Source organism: Musca autumnalis, unplaced genomic scaffold, assembly GCF_047663935.1.
Source record: "Musca autumnalis isolate F117 unplaced genomic scaffold, ASM4766393v1 scaffold_5, whole genome shotgun sequence".
Classification (NCBI taxonomy): domain Eukaryota; kingdom Metazoa; phylum Arthropoda; class Insecta; order Diptera; family Muscidae; genus Musca; species Musca autumnalis.
Genome location: NW_027412088.1, coordinates 184847102 through 184863333, shown reverse-complemented (window position 1 = coordinate 184863333; position 16232 = coordinate 184847102). Strand labels below are relative to the sequence as shown.

The window sequence follows — 16232 nt, the reverse complement described above, 5'->3', positions numbered from 1 at the left end:
GCAGAAAAGACAACACAACAGAGAAAAGAACAAAAAAAGAAGAATAAAAAGAAAATTCTTTTAATATTTTCGTCTAATAAAAAGGCTCATAAATGACTCCCTAAAGACTCATAAACGATAATAAACATGACTCAAAAAAGAGTCCCAAATTAATCAACAAATCACCAATAAATAATTAAAATACGACTCGAAAAAGACTTTATATACCATCAGAAAATGGGCAAAAACGACTCGAAACTAATGCAGAGGAAGACTCATTTGTGATTTGTTTAGAAGAGTCGCCTGAGGTTCCGTTTTCCTCCCGACAAAAGAGTCATTTATGATCAGAAAATCAGCTCATATTCCAGCTTTTTAATCGTGCAGTCGGATCAAAAAGACTCGAATTTGATTAAAATTTCCAAAAAATGCTGGCTGGGAAGGAACACTTTTCGAGTAAAATATGGTAAAAACTAAAGGAACGGATCTTATAAGATAATAACACAGACAAACAGTCTAAGCTAAGCAATAATAAAGTTTTTACCTTCTCCTTTTGCCTGAAAAGCAAGGGATTTTGGGCAATAATATTTTGATTATTGCATGAAAAGCAATGGCTAAATATGGAAGTTAATTCAGTATTAAAACAATTCATTATTATATGGCAATGCCAACTATTGTGAATGCCGGAAGGTTTGTGCATTGGGTAAGTTCATAGCGTAGTCACATACCCACATTTATAAGGGGCAGTGGTTGTCAAACTATATGCTTTTTTTAAATTGTCTCAAGCACAAAGCTAGAGACCGTTATTTTTTCAGTTACAATTACATATATCAAAACTACCAAACAAACTATACAAACTATTATACAATTCACAGCATAATATGTACTTAAATATATGAGAATACTTATACCATTCCACAGTGCCCAGTTCTTCGAAAAACCTGGTCAAATATTTAAAAATTAATTAATTTTCACCTAACCTTGTGTACTTATGTTTTTAGGTCGTTAATTTAATTTTTCATATTAATTAACCCTTATGCGGGTCATTATAGGGGTAGATTCGGTCCCTCTTTACCAAAAATTATAAAAATTTCCTTTAAATTATTTTACAAAATCTTTCGTCATAAACTTTTACTATAGGTCCTAAAACACATAAAAACTTTATATTGTTACGAAATAAGGTTTAACAAATATCCATGTAGACGTTGTTTTATTAGCCCGTACCATTTGTACAAAATAAAATGAGGAGGGTTCGTTCTGGATTACGATTCTACAATGCCTTATTGACGTTATTAATTTCAGTTATTCACGCAGGGCTCTACTAGCACATAGCTTATCTCTAGTAACTAGGAAGCACACAGAAGATAGGGTCTATAGAAGCATCCATTCAGGAAGGGTCGATAGAAACACCCTCTCTTTCAGAAAGCGCCTACAGAAGAACCCTTTCGTTCAGAGAGAGTCTATAGAAGCACCCTTCCATTTAGAGAGGGTCTGTTGAAGCAATCTTTTGTTCATAAAGTGTCTATAGAAGCACCCTTTCTTTCAGAAAGAGTCTATAGAAGAAACCATTCTCTCGAAAAGGGTCTATAGAAGCACCCTCTTGTTCGGGACGGGTATATAGAAGCATCCTTTCTTTCAGAAAGGGCCTATAGAAGCACCCCTGCATTCAGAAAGGGTCTCTAAAATCACCCCTGCTTTCAGAAAGGGTATACAGAAACACAACTGCTTTCAGAAAGGGTAAACAGAAACCCCTTTATTTTAGGAAGTGTCTATAAAAGCTTCCTTTCTTTCGAAAAGGGTCTATAGCAGCACCCCTGCTTTCAGAAAAGGTCTATAGAAGCACCCCTGCTTTCAGAAAGGGTATACAGAAACATCCTTTCTTTAGGAAAGGGTCTATAGAAGCACCCCTGCTTTCAGAAAGGGTCTATAGAAGCACCCCTGCATTCAGAAACGATCTATAGAAGCACCCCTGCTCTCAGAAAGGGTATACAGAAACACCCTTTCTTTCGGTAGGGGCTATAGGAGCATTCTTTCCTTCGGAAATGGTCTATAGAAGCATCCTTTCTTTCGGAAAGGTCTATAGAAGCATCCTTTCTTTCGGAAAGGGTCTATAGAAGCACCCCTGCTTTCAGAAAGGGTATACAGAAACACCCTTTCTTTCGGTAAGGGTCTATAGAAGCATCCTTTCTTTCGGAACGGGTATACAGAAGCAACCCTTCTTTCAGAAAGGGTAGAAGCATCCTTTCCTTCGGAAAAGGTCTATAGAAGCATCCTTTCTTTCGGAAAAGTTCTATTGAAGCATCCTTTTTTTCGGAAAGGGTCTATAGAAGCACCCCTGCTTTCAGAAAGGGTATACAGAAACACCACTTCTTTCGGTAAAGGCCTATAGAAACATCTTTTTTTTCGGAAAGGGTCTATAGAAGCACCCCTGCTTTCAGAAAGGGTATACAGAAACACCACTTCTTTCGGTAAAGGCCTATAGAAACATCTTTTTTTTCGGAAAGGGTCTATAGAAGCACCCCTGCTTGCAGAAAGGGTCTTTAGAAGCAACCCTGCTTTCAGAAAGGTATATAGAAACACCCTTTCTTTCGTTAAGGGTCTATAGAAGCATCCATTTTTCGGAAAGGGTCTATAGAAGTATCCTTTCTTTCGGAAAGGGTCGATAAAAGAAACCTTTCCTTCGGAAAGGGTCTATAGAAGCATCCTTTCTTTCGGAAAGGGTCTATAGAAGCACTCCTGCTTTCAGAATGGTCTATAGAAGCACTCCTGCTTTCAGAAAGGGTATACAGAAACACCCTTTCTTTCAGAAAGAGTCTATAGAAGCAACCTTTCTTTCATCTTTTTTTTCGGAAAGGGTCTATAGAAGCACCCCTGCTTGCAGAAAGGGTCTTTAGAAGCAACCCTGCTTTCAGAAAGGTATATAGAAACACCCTTTCTTTCGTTAAGGGTCTATAGAAGCATCCATTTTTCGGAAAGGGTCTATAGAAGTATCCTTTCTTTCGGAAAGGGTCGATAAAAGAAACCTTTCCTTCGGAAAGGGTCTATAGAAGCATCCTTTCTTTCGGAAAGGGTCTATAGAAGCACTCCTGCTTTCAGAATGGTCTATAGAAGCACTCCTGCTTTCAGAAAGGGTATACAGAAACACCCTTTCTTTCAGAAAGAGTCTATAGAAGCAACCTTTCTTTCACCCCTGCTTTCGGATAGGGTCTATAGAAGCACCCCTGCTTTCAGTAAGGGTCTATAGAAGCACCTCTGCTCTAAGAAAGGGTATAAAGAAACACCCTTTCTTTCGGTAAGGATCTATAGAAACATCTTTTCTTTAGGAAATGGTCTATAGAAGCACCCCTGCTTTCAGAAAGGGTCTCTAAAAGCACTCCTACTTTCAGAAAGGGTCTTTAGAAACACCCAGCCTTCAGAAAGGGTATACAGAATCCCCCTTTATTTCAGGAAGGGTATACAGAAACACCCTTTCCTTCGGAAAGGGTCTATAGAAGCATCCTTTCTTCCGGAAAGGGTCTATTGAAGCATACTTTCTTTCAGAAAGGGTATACAGAATCTATAGAAACAACCTTTATTTCGGAAAGCGTCTATAGAAACAACCTTTATTTCGGAAAGCGTCTATAGAAGCACCCCTGCTTTCAGAAAGGTCTTTAAAGCACCCCTGCTATCAGAAAGGTCTTTAAACCACCACTGCTTTCAGAAAGGTTCTCTAAAAGCACCCCTTCTTTCAGAAAGGGTCTATAGAAGCACCACTGCTCTCAGAATGGGTATACAGAAACACCCTTGCTTTCGGAAAGGGTCTATAGAAGCATCCTTTCTTTCGGAAAGGGTCTGTAGAAGCATCCTTTCTTTCGGAAAGGGTATATAGAAGCACCCTTTCTTTCAGGGACGTACGCAGGGGGGGAGGGCCAGGGGGCCCGGGGCCCAATCCGCCCGTCTGTCTATACGGCTGGAGCGCTTGAAAACTCTCGAACGATTCAGCCGATTATGTCCAAATTTTGGATTTCGTAATATTTTGTCCAAACTTAGATTAAGTCATATGAGTTCACTCCTTCAGATTCAAAGTTGTTTTTTTTTTTTGATTATTTTAACAACATTTTCGAATACCTGCCTCACAAGTGTTCCACATAACTGCAGGGTTGTTCGACGAGCCTTTGGATATTTTGACCAAAGGTACTCCTTGTGGCCTTGTTTACAACGATATTCTATTTTTTCAAAGCCAAGTCAGTGCTTCCTGACAACTAAAATGGCTGGTTATATGGTGTTATAACTATCGAAAGGAAAGGCTCTCAAAATAAGATCGACTTCCTAAATGGATATGTCGGTCCATTCCTGAAGTTACCTTCTCCGTAAAATTGTGGACATTGGTACTTTCGTAACAGAAAAAAAATTATTTCAAAATATTTCGTGGTAACGGATTTCGGCTTAACGCCTTTTTATTTGTAAAAAAATTATTTTTAGCTTTTGGGAGAAATATCTTTAAAATATCCACGTTTTGTGATATGAATGAACATTTTAAAAGGATATAAAAATACATTTTGTGGTTTATACTTGTAATACCTTGAATTAAATGGTAATGTAAATCATATTTTTTATATTCTTTTTTTATGATTTTATTTGCATTTTACACCTTGAAAAATTCTCCGTGAATTTCGAAACAAATCGCTTTTGGACGTTTCACATCCATCTCATCGAAAGCAGTATAACGTACAACCAGTTTATGATGACCCTCCATGTTAATGGCATAGTTCACTTTTGTGTCAATGACAAAAGGACGATGGTGGATGGTGTGCTATCCGAAAAGAAAAATACAAAAGAACAACATAACCGACATTTTTAGCATCTCAAAAACTACAAACAACTTACATGTGAGGTTATGCACTTGCGATCACTTTCGAGAATATGCTGTGACCAAACTTGATAGTATAACGTCTTTTCATTAAACATTGCTTCGCAGAAATTTTTCGTATACAATGAAAAGGCGGTGGGTTGCCAAGAGCCGCGCACAAGTTTCATAAGTTCTACACGACTCTGAATAGCAAAAAAGAAAGAAATGCATTAATCAAAATTTTCCCATTGCAAATCGAACGATAGCAACACTCACCTCAACACGATCGCTGGGCTCAACACCTTCCCAAACCACTTGCATATCGCCCGAAACAGAAACACTACCGTCATTAAAGCCAAACGTCAATGTGGATATGTCGAATACATCATAGACACCTTTGGAATTTTCCTCATCAGGACACACGTCAAATACTTTGTCATTTTCAAATACAAATTCATATTGGGTTGCTAAGCCCGACAACTGACCGATGTGGTGAAATAAAATTATTGCGCCCGGCAATGTAATCAAGTGATTGAGGATCATTCTCGCACTACTTGAGATTCTGTTAAAATGGGGATTTGGGTTTAAATAGTAATTCCATTTGAGTGTGGATTTTGTGTGAGCGCCTAATTTGGGGTTGTAAATTGTCCCTATCAAATACAAAATCATTTACTATTTGAATAGAACACATAATTAAATTTAAATGGAAATGGAAATGTAATATTTATTTTACAATGTTTGTTCAACACCCTACAATTCATTTAATTATTCAGAACAGAAATCATTGCATGACAAGATTCGCTCGTCGCAACAAAACGTAATTTAGCCAAACAATTTTTCTGAACACTTGCTGTCTCTTCAGGGCTATCATGCTACGTTGCTTTTTATACTCTCAGCCTTTATGTTACACATATGGTTATAAGGGCTATAAACAAAAAAAAAAAAAAAAAAAAAAAAAAATACCACATCAGTACCATGTGCAGAGTATTAATAACGAAAACGCTTCGTTCAGTTCGATTCGGGGCAAAAAGTTCCCGCTCCGAAACCGATTTCTAAAGACCTTTGGATATTTAATTTTAATTTTATGAATTAAAGAATTTTTACAGCAGACGAAGAGGACCATAAGCGTGGATTTTTTAAATAATTTTTACAGCAGCCGAAGACGACCATAAGCGTGGATTTTTTAAAGAATTTTTACAGCAGCCAAAGAGGACCATAAGCGTGGATTTTTTAAAGAATTTTTACAGCAGCCAAAGAGGACCATAAGCGTGGATTTTTTAAAGAATTTTTACAGCAGCCAAAGAGGACCATAAGCGTGGATTTTTTAAAGAATTTTTACAGCAGCCAAAGAGGACCACAAGCTTGGATTTTTTAAAGAATTTTTACAGCAGCCAAAGAGGACCATAAGCTTGGATTTTTTAAAGAATTTTTACAGCAGCCAAAGGGGACCATAAGCTTATATTTTTTAAAGAATTTTTACAGCAGCCAAAGAGGACCATAAGCTTGGATTTTTTAAAGAATTTTTACAGCAGCCAAAGAGGACCATAAGCTTGGATTTTTTAAAGAATGTTTACAGCAGCCAAAGAAGACTGTAAGCGTGTATTTTTTAAAGAAAGCAGCCTAAGAGGACCATAGGCGTGGATTTTTTAAAGAATTTTTACAGCAGCCAAAGAGGACCATAAGCGTGGATTTTTAAAGAATTTTTACAGCAGCCAAAGAGGACCATAATAGTGGATTTTTTAAAGAATTTTTACAGCAGCCAAAGAGGACCATAACAGTGGATTTTTTAAAGAATTTTTACAGCAGCCAAAAAGGACCATAAGCGTGGATTTTTTAAAGAATTTTTACAGCAGCCAAAGAGGACCATAAGCGTGGATTTTTTAAAGAATTTTTACAGCAGCCAAAGAGGACCATAAGCGTGGATTTTTTAAAGAATTTTTACAGCAGCCAAAGAGGACCATAAGCGTGGATTTTTTAAAGAATTTTTACAGCAGCCAAAGAGGACCATAAGCGTGGATTTTTTAAAGAATTTTTACAGCAGCCAAAGAGGACCATAAGCGTGGATTTTTTAAAGAATTTTTACAGCAGCCAAAGAGGACCATAAGCGTGGATTTTTTAAAGAATTTTTACAGCAGCCAAAGAGGACCATAAGCGTGGATTTTTTAAAGAATTTTTACAGCAGCCAAAGAGGACCATAAGAGTGGATTTTTTAAAGAATTTTTACAGCAGCCAAAGAGGACCATAAGAGTGGATTTTTTAAAGAATTTTTACAGCAGCCAAAGAGGACCATAAGCGTGGATTTTTTAAAGAATTTTTACAGCAGCCAAAGAGGACCATAAGCGTGGATTTTTTAAAGAATTTTTACAGCAGCCAAAGAGGACCATAAGCGTGGATTTTTTAAAGAATTTTTACAGCAGCCAAAGAGGACCATAAGAGTGGATTTTTTAAAGAATTTTTACAGCAGCCAAAGAGGACCATAAGCGTGGATTTTTTAATGAATTTTTACAGCAGCCAAAGAGGACCATAAGCGTGGATTTTTTAAAGAATTTTTACAGCAGCCAAAGAGGACCATAAGAGTGGATTTTTTAAAGAATTTTTACAGCAGCCAAAGAGGACCATAAGAGTGGATTTTTTAAAGAATTTTTACAGCAGCCAAAGAGGACCATAAGCGTGGATTTTTTAAAGAATTTTTACAGCAGCCAAAGAGGACCATAAGCGTGGATTTTTTAAAGAATTTTTACAGCAGCCAAAGAGGACCATAAGCGTGGATTTTTTAAAGAATTTTTACAGCAGCCAAAGAGGACCATAAGAGTGGATTTTTTAAAGAATTTTTACAGCAGCCAAAGAGGACCATAAGCGTGGATTTTTTAAAGAATTTTTACAGCAGCCAAAGAGGACCATAAGAGTGGATTTTTTAAAGAATTTTTACAGCAGCCAAAGAGGACCATAAGAGTGGATTTTTTAAAGAATTTTTACAGCAGCCAAAGAGGACCATAAGCGTGGATTTTTTAAAGAATTTTTACAGCAGCCAAAGAGGACCATAAGAGTGGATTTTTTAAAGAATTTTTACAGCAGCCAAAGAGGACCATAAGAGTGGATTTTTTAAAGAATTTTTACAGCAGCCAAAGAGGACCATAAGCGTGGATTTTTTAAAGAATTTTTACAGCAGCCAAAGAGGACCATAAGAGTGGATTTTTTAAAGAATTTTTACAGCAGCCAAAGAGGACCATAAGAGTGGATTTTTTAAAGAATTTTTACAGCAGCCAAAGAGGACCATAAGCGTGGATTTTTTAAAGAATTTTTACAGCAGCCAAAGAGGACCATAAGCGTGGATTTTTTAAAGAATTTTTACAGCAGCCAAAGAGGACCATAAGCGTGGATTTTTTAAAGAATTTTTACAGCAGCCAAAGAGGACCATAAGAGTGGATTTTTTAAAGAATTTTTACAGCAGCCAAAGAGGACCATAAGCGTGGATTTTTTAAAGAATTTTTACAGCAGCCAAAGAGGACCATAAGCGTGGATTTTTTAAAGAATTTTTACAGCAGCCAAAGAGGACCATAAGCGTGGATTTTTTAAAGAATTTTTACAGCAGCCAAAGAGGACCATAAGCGTGGATTTTTTAAAGAATTTTTACAGCAGCCAAAGAGGACCATAAGCGTGGATTTTTTAAAGAATTTTTACCGGAGCCAAAGAGGACCATAAGCGTAGATTTTTTAATGAATTTTTACAGCAGCCAAAGAGGACCATAAGCGTGGATTTTTTAATGAATTTTTACAGCAGCCAAAGAGGACCATAAGCGTGGATTTTTTAATGAATTTTTACAGCAGCCAAAGAGGACCATAAGCGTGGATTTTTTAAAGAATTTTTACAGCAGCCAAAGAGGACCATAACAGTGGATTTTTTAAAGAATTTGTACAGCAGCCAAAGAGGACCATAAGCGTGGATTTTTCAAAGAATTTTTACAGCAGCCAAAGAAGACCATAAGCGTGGATTTTTTAAAGAAAGCAGCCTAAGAGGACCATAGGCGTGGATTTTTTAAAGAATTTTTACCGGAGCCAAAAAGGACCATAAGCGTAGATTTTTTAAAGAATTTTTACAGCAGCCAAAGAGGACCATAACAGTGGATTTTTTAAAGAATTTTTACAGCAGCCAAAGAGGACCATAAGCGTGGATTTTTTAAAGAATTTTTACAGCAGCCAAAGAGGACCATAAGCGTGGATTTTTTAAAGAATTTTTACAGCAGCCAAAGAGGACCATAAGCTTGGATTTTTTAAAGAAAGCAGCCTAAGAGGACCATAGGCGTGGATTTTTTAAAGAATTTTTACCGCAGCCAAAAAGGACCATAAGCGTAGATTTTTTAAAGAATTTTTACAGCAGCCAAAGAGGACCATAACAGTGGATTTTTTAAAGAATTTTTACAGCAGCCAAAGAGGACCATAAGCGTGGATTTTTTAAAGAATTTTTACAGCAGCCAAAGAGGACCATAAGCTTGGATTTTTTAAAGAATTTTTACAGCAGCCAAAGAAGACTGTAAGCGTGTATTTTTTAAAGAATTTTTACAGCAGCCAAAGAGGACCATAAGCGTGGATTTTTTAAAGAATTTTTACAGCAGCCAAAGAGGACCATAAGCGTGGATTTTTTAAAGAATTTTTACAGCAGCCAAAGAGGACCATAAGAGTGGATTTTTTAAAGAATTTTTACAGCAGCCAAAGAGGACCATAAGCGTGGATTTTTTAAAGAATTTTTACAGCAGCCAAAGAGGACCATAAGCGTGGATTTTTTAAAGAATTTTTACAGCAGCCAAAGAGGACCATAAGCGTGGATTTTTTAAAGAATTTTTACAGCAGCCAAAGAGGACCATAAGCGTGGATTTTTTAAAGAATTTTTACAGCAGCCAAAGAGGACCATAAGCGTGGATTTTTTAAAGAATTTTTACAGCAGCCAAAGAGGACCATAAGCGTGGATTTTTTAAAGAATTTTTACAGCAGCCAAAGAGGACCATAAGCGTGGATTTTTTAAAGAATTTTTACAGCAGCCAAAGAGGACCATAAGCGTGGATTTTTTAAAGAATTTTTACAGCAGCCAAAGAGGACCATAAGCGTGGATTTTTTAAAGAAAGCAGCCTAAGAGGACCATAGGCGTGGATTTTTTAAAGAATTTTTACCGGAGCCAAAGAGGACCATAAGCGTAGATTTTTTAATGAATTTTTACAGCAGCCAAAGAGGACCATAAGCGTGGATTTTTTAATGAATTTTTACAGCAGCCAAAGAGGACCATAAGCGTGGATTTTTTAATGAATTTTTACAGCAGCCAAAGAGGACCATAAGCGTGGATTTTTTAAAGAATTTTTACAGCAGCCAAAGAGGACCATAACAGTGGATTTTTTAAAGAATTTGTACAGCAGCCAAAGAGGACCATAAGCGTGGATTTTTCAAAGAATTTTTACAGCAGCCAAAGAAGACCATAAGCGTGGATTTTTTAAGGAATTTTTACAGCAGCCAAAGAGGACCATAAGCTTGGATTTTTTAAAGAAAGCAGCCTAAGAGGACCATAGGCGTGGATTTTTTAAAGAATTTTTACCGGAGCCAAAAAGGACCATAAGCGTAGATTTTTTAAAGAATTTTTACAGTAGCCAAAGAGGACCATAACAGTGGATTTTTTAAAGAATTTTTACAGCAGCCAAAGAGGACCATAAGCGTGGATTTTTTAAAGAATTTTTACAGCAGCCAAAGAGGACCATAAGCGTGGATTTTTTAAAGAATTTTTACAGCAGCCAAAGAGGACCATAAGCTTGGATTTTTTAAAGAAAGCAGCCTAAGAGGACCATAGGCGTGGATTTTTTAAAGAATTTTTACCGCAGCCAAAAAGGACCATAAGCGTAGATTTTTTAAAGAATTTTTAAAGCAGCCAAAGAGGACCATAAGCGTGGATTTTTTAATGAATTTTTACAGCAGCCAAAGAGGACCATAAGCGTGGATTTTTTAAATAATTTTTACAGCATCCAAAGAGGACCATAAGCGTGGATTTTTTAAAGAATTTTTACAGCAGCCAAAGAGGACCATAAGCGTGGATTTTTTAAAGAATTTTTACAGCAGCCAAAGAGGACCATAACAGTGGATTATTTAAAGAATTTTTACCGCAGCCAAAGAGGACCATAAGCGTGGATTTTTTAAAAAATTTTACAGCAGCCAAAGAGGACCATAACCGTGGATTTTTTAAAGAATTTTTACAGCAGCCAAAGAGGACCATAACAGTGGATTATTTAAAGAATTTTTACAGCAGCCAAAGAGGACCATAACAGTGGATTATTTAAAGAATTTTTACAGCAGCCAAAGAGGACAATAAGCGTGGATTTTTTAAAGAATTTTTACCGCAGACAAAGAGGACCATAAGCGTGGATTTTTTAAAAAATTTTACAGCAGCCAAAGAGGACCATAACCGTGGATTTTTTAAAGAATTTTTACAGCAGCCAAAGAGGACCATAACAGTGGATTATTTAAAGAATTTTTACAGCAGCCAAAGAGGACAATAAGCGTGGATTTTTTAAAGAATTTTTACAGCAGCCAAAGAGGACCATAAGCGTGGATTTTTTAAAGAATTTTTACAGCAGCCAAAGAGGACCATAAGCGTGGATTTTTTAAAGAATTTTTACAGCAGCCAAAGAGGACCATAAGCGTGGATGTTTTAAAGAATTTTTACAGCAGCCAAAGAGGACCATAAGCGTGGATTTTTTAAAGAATTTTTACAGCAGCCAAAGAGGACCATAAGCGTGGATTTTTTAAAGAATTTTTACAGCAGCCAAAGAGGACCATAAGCGTGGATTTTTTAAAGAATTTTTACAGCAGCCAAAGAGGACCATAACAGTGGATTATTTAAAGAATTTTTACAGCAGCCAAAGAGGACCATAAGCGTGGATTTTTTAAAGAATTTTTACAGCAGCCAAAGAGGACCATAAGCGTGGATTTTTTAAAGAATTTTTACAGCAGCCAAAGAGGACCATAAGCGTGGATTTTTAAAGAATTTTTACAGCAGCCAAAGAGGACCATAAGCGTGGATTTTTTAAAGAATGTTTACAGCAGCCAAAGAGGACCATAAGCGTGGATTTTTTAAAGAATGTTTACAGCAGACAAAGAGGACCATAAGCGTGGATTTTTTAAAAAAATTTACAGCAGCCAAAGAGGACCATAAGCGTGGATTTTTTAAAGAATTTTTACAGCAGCCAAAGAGGACAATAAGCGTGGATTTTTTAAAGAATTTTTACAGCAGCCAAAGAGGACCATAAGCGTGGATTTTTTAAAGAATTTTTACAGCAGCCAAAGAGGACCATAAGCGTGGATTTTTTAAAGAATTTTTACAGCAGCCAAAGAGGACCATAAGCGTGGATTTTTTAAAGAATTTTTACAGCAGCCAAAGAGGACCATAAGCGTGGATTTTTTAAAGAATTTTTACAGCAGCCAAAGAGGACCATAAGCGTGGATTTTTTAAAGAATTTTTACAGCAGCCAAAGAGGACCATAAGTGTGGATTTTTTAAAGAATTTTTACAGCAGCCAAAGAGGACCATAAGCGTGGATTTTTTAAAGAATTTTTACAGCAGACAAAGAGGACCATAAGCGTGGATTTTTTAAAGAATTTTTACAGCAGACAAAGAGGACCATTAGCGTGGATTTTTAAAGAATTTTTACAGCAGACAAAGAGGACCATAAGCGTGGCTTTTTAAAGAATTTTTACAGCAGCCAAAGAGGACCATAAGCGTGGATTTTTTAAAGAATTTTTACAGCAGCCAAAGAGGACCATAAGCGTGGATTTTTAAAGAATTTTTACAGCAGCCAAAGAGGACCATAAGCGTGGATTTTTTAAAGAATGTTTACAGCAGCCAAAGAGGACCATAAGCGTGGATTTTTTAAAGAATGTTTACAGCAGACAAAGAGGACCATAAGCGTGGATTTTTTAAAAAAATTTACAGCAGCCAAAGAGGACCATAAGCGTGGATTTTTTAAAGAATTTTTACAGCAGCCAAAGAGGACAATAAGCGTGGATTTTTTAAAGAATTTTTACAGCAGCCAAAGAGGACCATAAGCGTGGATTTTTTAAAGAATTTTTACAGCAGCCAAAGAGGACCATAAGCGTGGATTTTTTAAAGAATTTTTACAGCAGCCAAAGAGGACCATAAGCGTGGATTTTTTAAAGAATTTTTACAGCAGCCAAAGAGGACCATAAGCGTGGATTTTTTAAAGAATTTTTACAGCAGCCAAAGAGGACCATAAGCGTGGATTTTTTAAAGAATTTTTACAGCAGCCAAAGAGGACCATAAGTGTGGATTTTTTAAAGAATTTTTACAGCAGCCAAAGAGGACCATAAGCGTGGATTTTTTAAAGAATTTTTACAGCAGACAAAGAGGACCATAAGCGTGGATTTTTTAAAGAATTTTTACAGCAGACAAAGAGGACCATTAGCGTGGATTTTTTAAAGAATTTTTACAGCAGACAAAGAGGACCATAAGCGTGGATTTTTAAAGAATTTTTACAGCAGACAAAGAGGACCATAAGCGTGGCTTTTTAAAGAATCTTTACAGCAGCCAAAGAGGACCATAAGCGTGGATTTTTTAAAGAATTTTTACAGCAGCCAAAGAGGACCATAAGCGTGGATTTTTTAAAGAATTTTTACAGCAGCCAAAGAGGACCATAAGCGTGGATTTTTTAAAGAATTTTTACAGCAGACAAAGAGGACCATAGGCGTGGATTTTTTAAAGAATTTTTACAGCAGACAAAGAGGACCATAAGCGTGGATTTTTTAAAGAATTTTTACAGCAGCCAAAGAGGACCATAAGCGTGGATTTTTTAAAGAATTTTTACAGCAGCCAAAGAGGACCATAAGCGTGGATTTTTTAAAGAATTTTTACAGCAGCCAAAGAGGACCATAAGCGTGGATTTTTTAAAGAATTTTTACAGCAGACAAAGAGGACCATAGGCGTGGATTTTTTAAAGAATTTTTACAGCAGACAAAGAGGACCATAAGCGTGGATTTTTTAAAGAATTTTTACAGCAGCCAAAGAGGACCATAGTCGAGGATTTTTTAAAGAATTTTTACAGCAGCCAAAGAGGACCATAAGCGTGGATTTTTTAAAGAATGTTTACAGCAGCCAAAGAGGACCATAAGCGTGGATTTTTTAAAGAATTTTTACAGCAGCCAAAGAGGACCATAAGCGTGGATTTTTTAAAGAATTTTTACAGCAGACAAAGAGGACCATAAGCGTGGATTTTTTAAAGAATGTTTACAGCAGCCAAAGAGGACCATAAGCGTGGATTTTTTAAAGAATTTTTACAGCAGACAAAGAGGACCATAAGCGTGGATTTTTTAAAGAATTTTTACAGCAGCCAAAGAGGACCATAAGCGTGGATTTTTAAAGAATTTTTACAGCAGCCAAAGAGGACCATAAGCGTGGATTTTTTAAAGAATGTTTACAGCAGCCAAAGAGGACCATAAGCGTGGATTTTTTAAAGAATTTTTACAGCAGACAAAGAGGACCATAAGCGTGGATTTTTTAAAGAATTTTTACAGCAGACAAAGAGGACCATAAGCGTGGATTTTTTAAAGAATTTTTACAGCAGCCAAAGAGGACCATAAGCGTGGATTTTTTAAAGAATTTTTACAGCAGACAAAGAGGACCATAAGCGTGGATTTTTTAAAGAATTTTTACAGCAGCCAAAGAGGACCATAAGCGTGGATTTTTAAAGAATTTTTACAGCAGCCAAAGAGGACCATAAGCGTGGATTTTTAAAGAATTTTTACAGCAGCCAAAGAGGACCATAAGCGTGGATTTTTTAAAGAATGTTTACAGCAGCCAAAGAGGACCATAAGCGTGGATTTTTTAAAGAATGTTTACAGCAGCCAAAGAGGACCATAAGCGTGGATTTTTTAAAGAATGTTTACAGCAGACAAAGAGGACCATAAGCGTGGATTTTTTAAAAAATTTTACAGCAGCCAAAGAGGACCATAAGCGTGGATTTTTTAAAGAATTTTTACAGCAGCCAAAGAGGACCATAGCAGTGGATTATTTAAAGAATTTTTACAGCAGCCAAAGAGGACAATAAGCGTGGATTTTTTAAAGAATTTTTACAGCAGCCAAAGAGGACCATAAGCGTGGATTTTTTAAAGAATTTTTACAGCAGCCAAAGAGGACCATAACAGTGGATTATTTAAAGAATTTTTACAGCAGCCAAAGAGGACAATAAGCGTGGATTTTTTAAAGAATTTTTACAGCAGCCAAAGAGGACCATAAGCGTGGATTTTTTAAAGAATTTTTACAGCAGCCAAAGAGGACCATAAGCGTGGATGTTTTAAAGAATTTTTACAGCAGCCAAAGAGGACCATAAGCGTGGATTTTTTAAAGAATTTTTACAGCAGCCAAAGAGGACCATAAGCGTGGATTTTTTAAAGAATTTTTACAGCAGCCAAAGAGGACCATAAGCGTGGATTTTTTAAAGAATTTTTACAGCAGCCAAAGAGGACCATAACAGTGGATTATTTAAAGAATTTTTACAGCAGCCAAAGAGGACCATAAGCGTGGATTTTTTAAAGAATTTTTACAGCAGCCAAAGAGGACCATAAGCGTGGATTTTTTAAAGAATTTTTACAGCAGCCAAAGAGGACCATAAGCGTGGATTTTTAAAGAATTTTTACAGCAGCCAAAGAGGACCATAAGCGTGGATTTTTTAAAGAATGTTTACAGCAGCCAAAGAGGACCATAAGCGTGGATTTTTTAAAGAATGTTTACAGCAGACAAAGAGGACCATAAGCGTGGATTTTTTAAAGAATTTTTACAGCAGCCAAAGAGGACCATAACAGTGGATTATTTAAAGAATTTTTACAGCAGCCAAAGAGGACAATAAGCGTGGATTTTTTAAAGAATTTTTACAGCAGCCAAAGAGGACCATAAGCGTGGATTTTTTAAAGAATTTTTACAGCAGCCAAAGAGGACCATAAGCGTGGATTTTTTAAAGAATTTTTACAGCAGCCAAAGAGGACCATAAGCGTGGATGTTTTAAAGAATTTTTACAGCAGCCAAAGAGGACCATAAGCGTGGATTTTTTAAAGAATTTTTACAGCAGCCAAAGAGGACCATAAGCTTGGATTTTTTAAAGAATTCTTACAGCAGCCAAAGACAACCATAAGCGTAGATTTTTAAAGAATTTTTACAACAGCCAAAGAGGACCATAAGCTTGGATTTTTTAAAGAATTTTTACAGCAGCCAACGAGGACCATAAGCTTGAAGTTTTTAAAGAATTTTTACAGCAGCCAAATAGGACCATAAGCGTGGATTTTTTAAAGAATTTTTACAGCAGTCAAAGAGGACCATCAGCGTGGATTGTTTAAAGAATTTTTACAGCAGCCAAAGAGGATTGGATTTTTTAAAGAATTTTTACAGCA

The 16232-nt window shown here is 36.4% G+C and overlaps 1 protein-coding gene across 1 annotated transcript; it reads right to left on the bottom strand.

Annotated features, from left to right (window-relative positions):
* Positions 1 to 4385: 4385 nt before the first annotated feature.
* On the bottom strand, positions 4386 to 5369 carry LOC141406142 (uncharacterized). Its single transcript, XM_073991256.1, has 3 exons — positions 5081 to 5369; positions 4843 to 5007; positions 4386 to 4768 (listed from the first exon to the last, which is right to left on the bottom strand). The coding sequence occupies exons 1-3, from the start codon at positions 5345 to 5347 to the stop codon at positions 4601 to 4603; spliced, it is 600 nt and encodes a 199-aa protein (XP_073847357.1). The 5' UTR covers positions 5348 to 5369; the 3' UTR covers positions 4386 to 4600.
* Positions 5370 to 16232: the final 10863 nt, after the last annotated feature.

Excerpts from the sequence above, each read along its gene's own strand:
- LOC141406142 (XM_073991256.1), bottom strand. The coding sequence starts at position 5,347 with ATGATCCTCAATCACTTGATTACATTGCCGGGCGCAATAATTTTATTT. Across the intron at positions 5,008-5,080 it reads AGCCCAGCGATCGTGTTGAG|AGTCGTGTAGAACTTATGAA; the intron begins GTGAGTGTTGCT and ends TTTGCTATTCAG. Across the intron at positions 4,769-4,842 it reads GCAAGTGCATAACCTCACAT|CACACCATCCACCATCGTCC; the intron begins GTAAGTTGTTTG and ends CTTTTCGGATAG.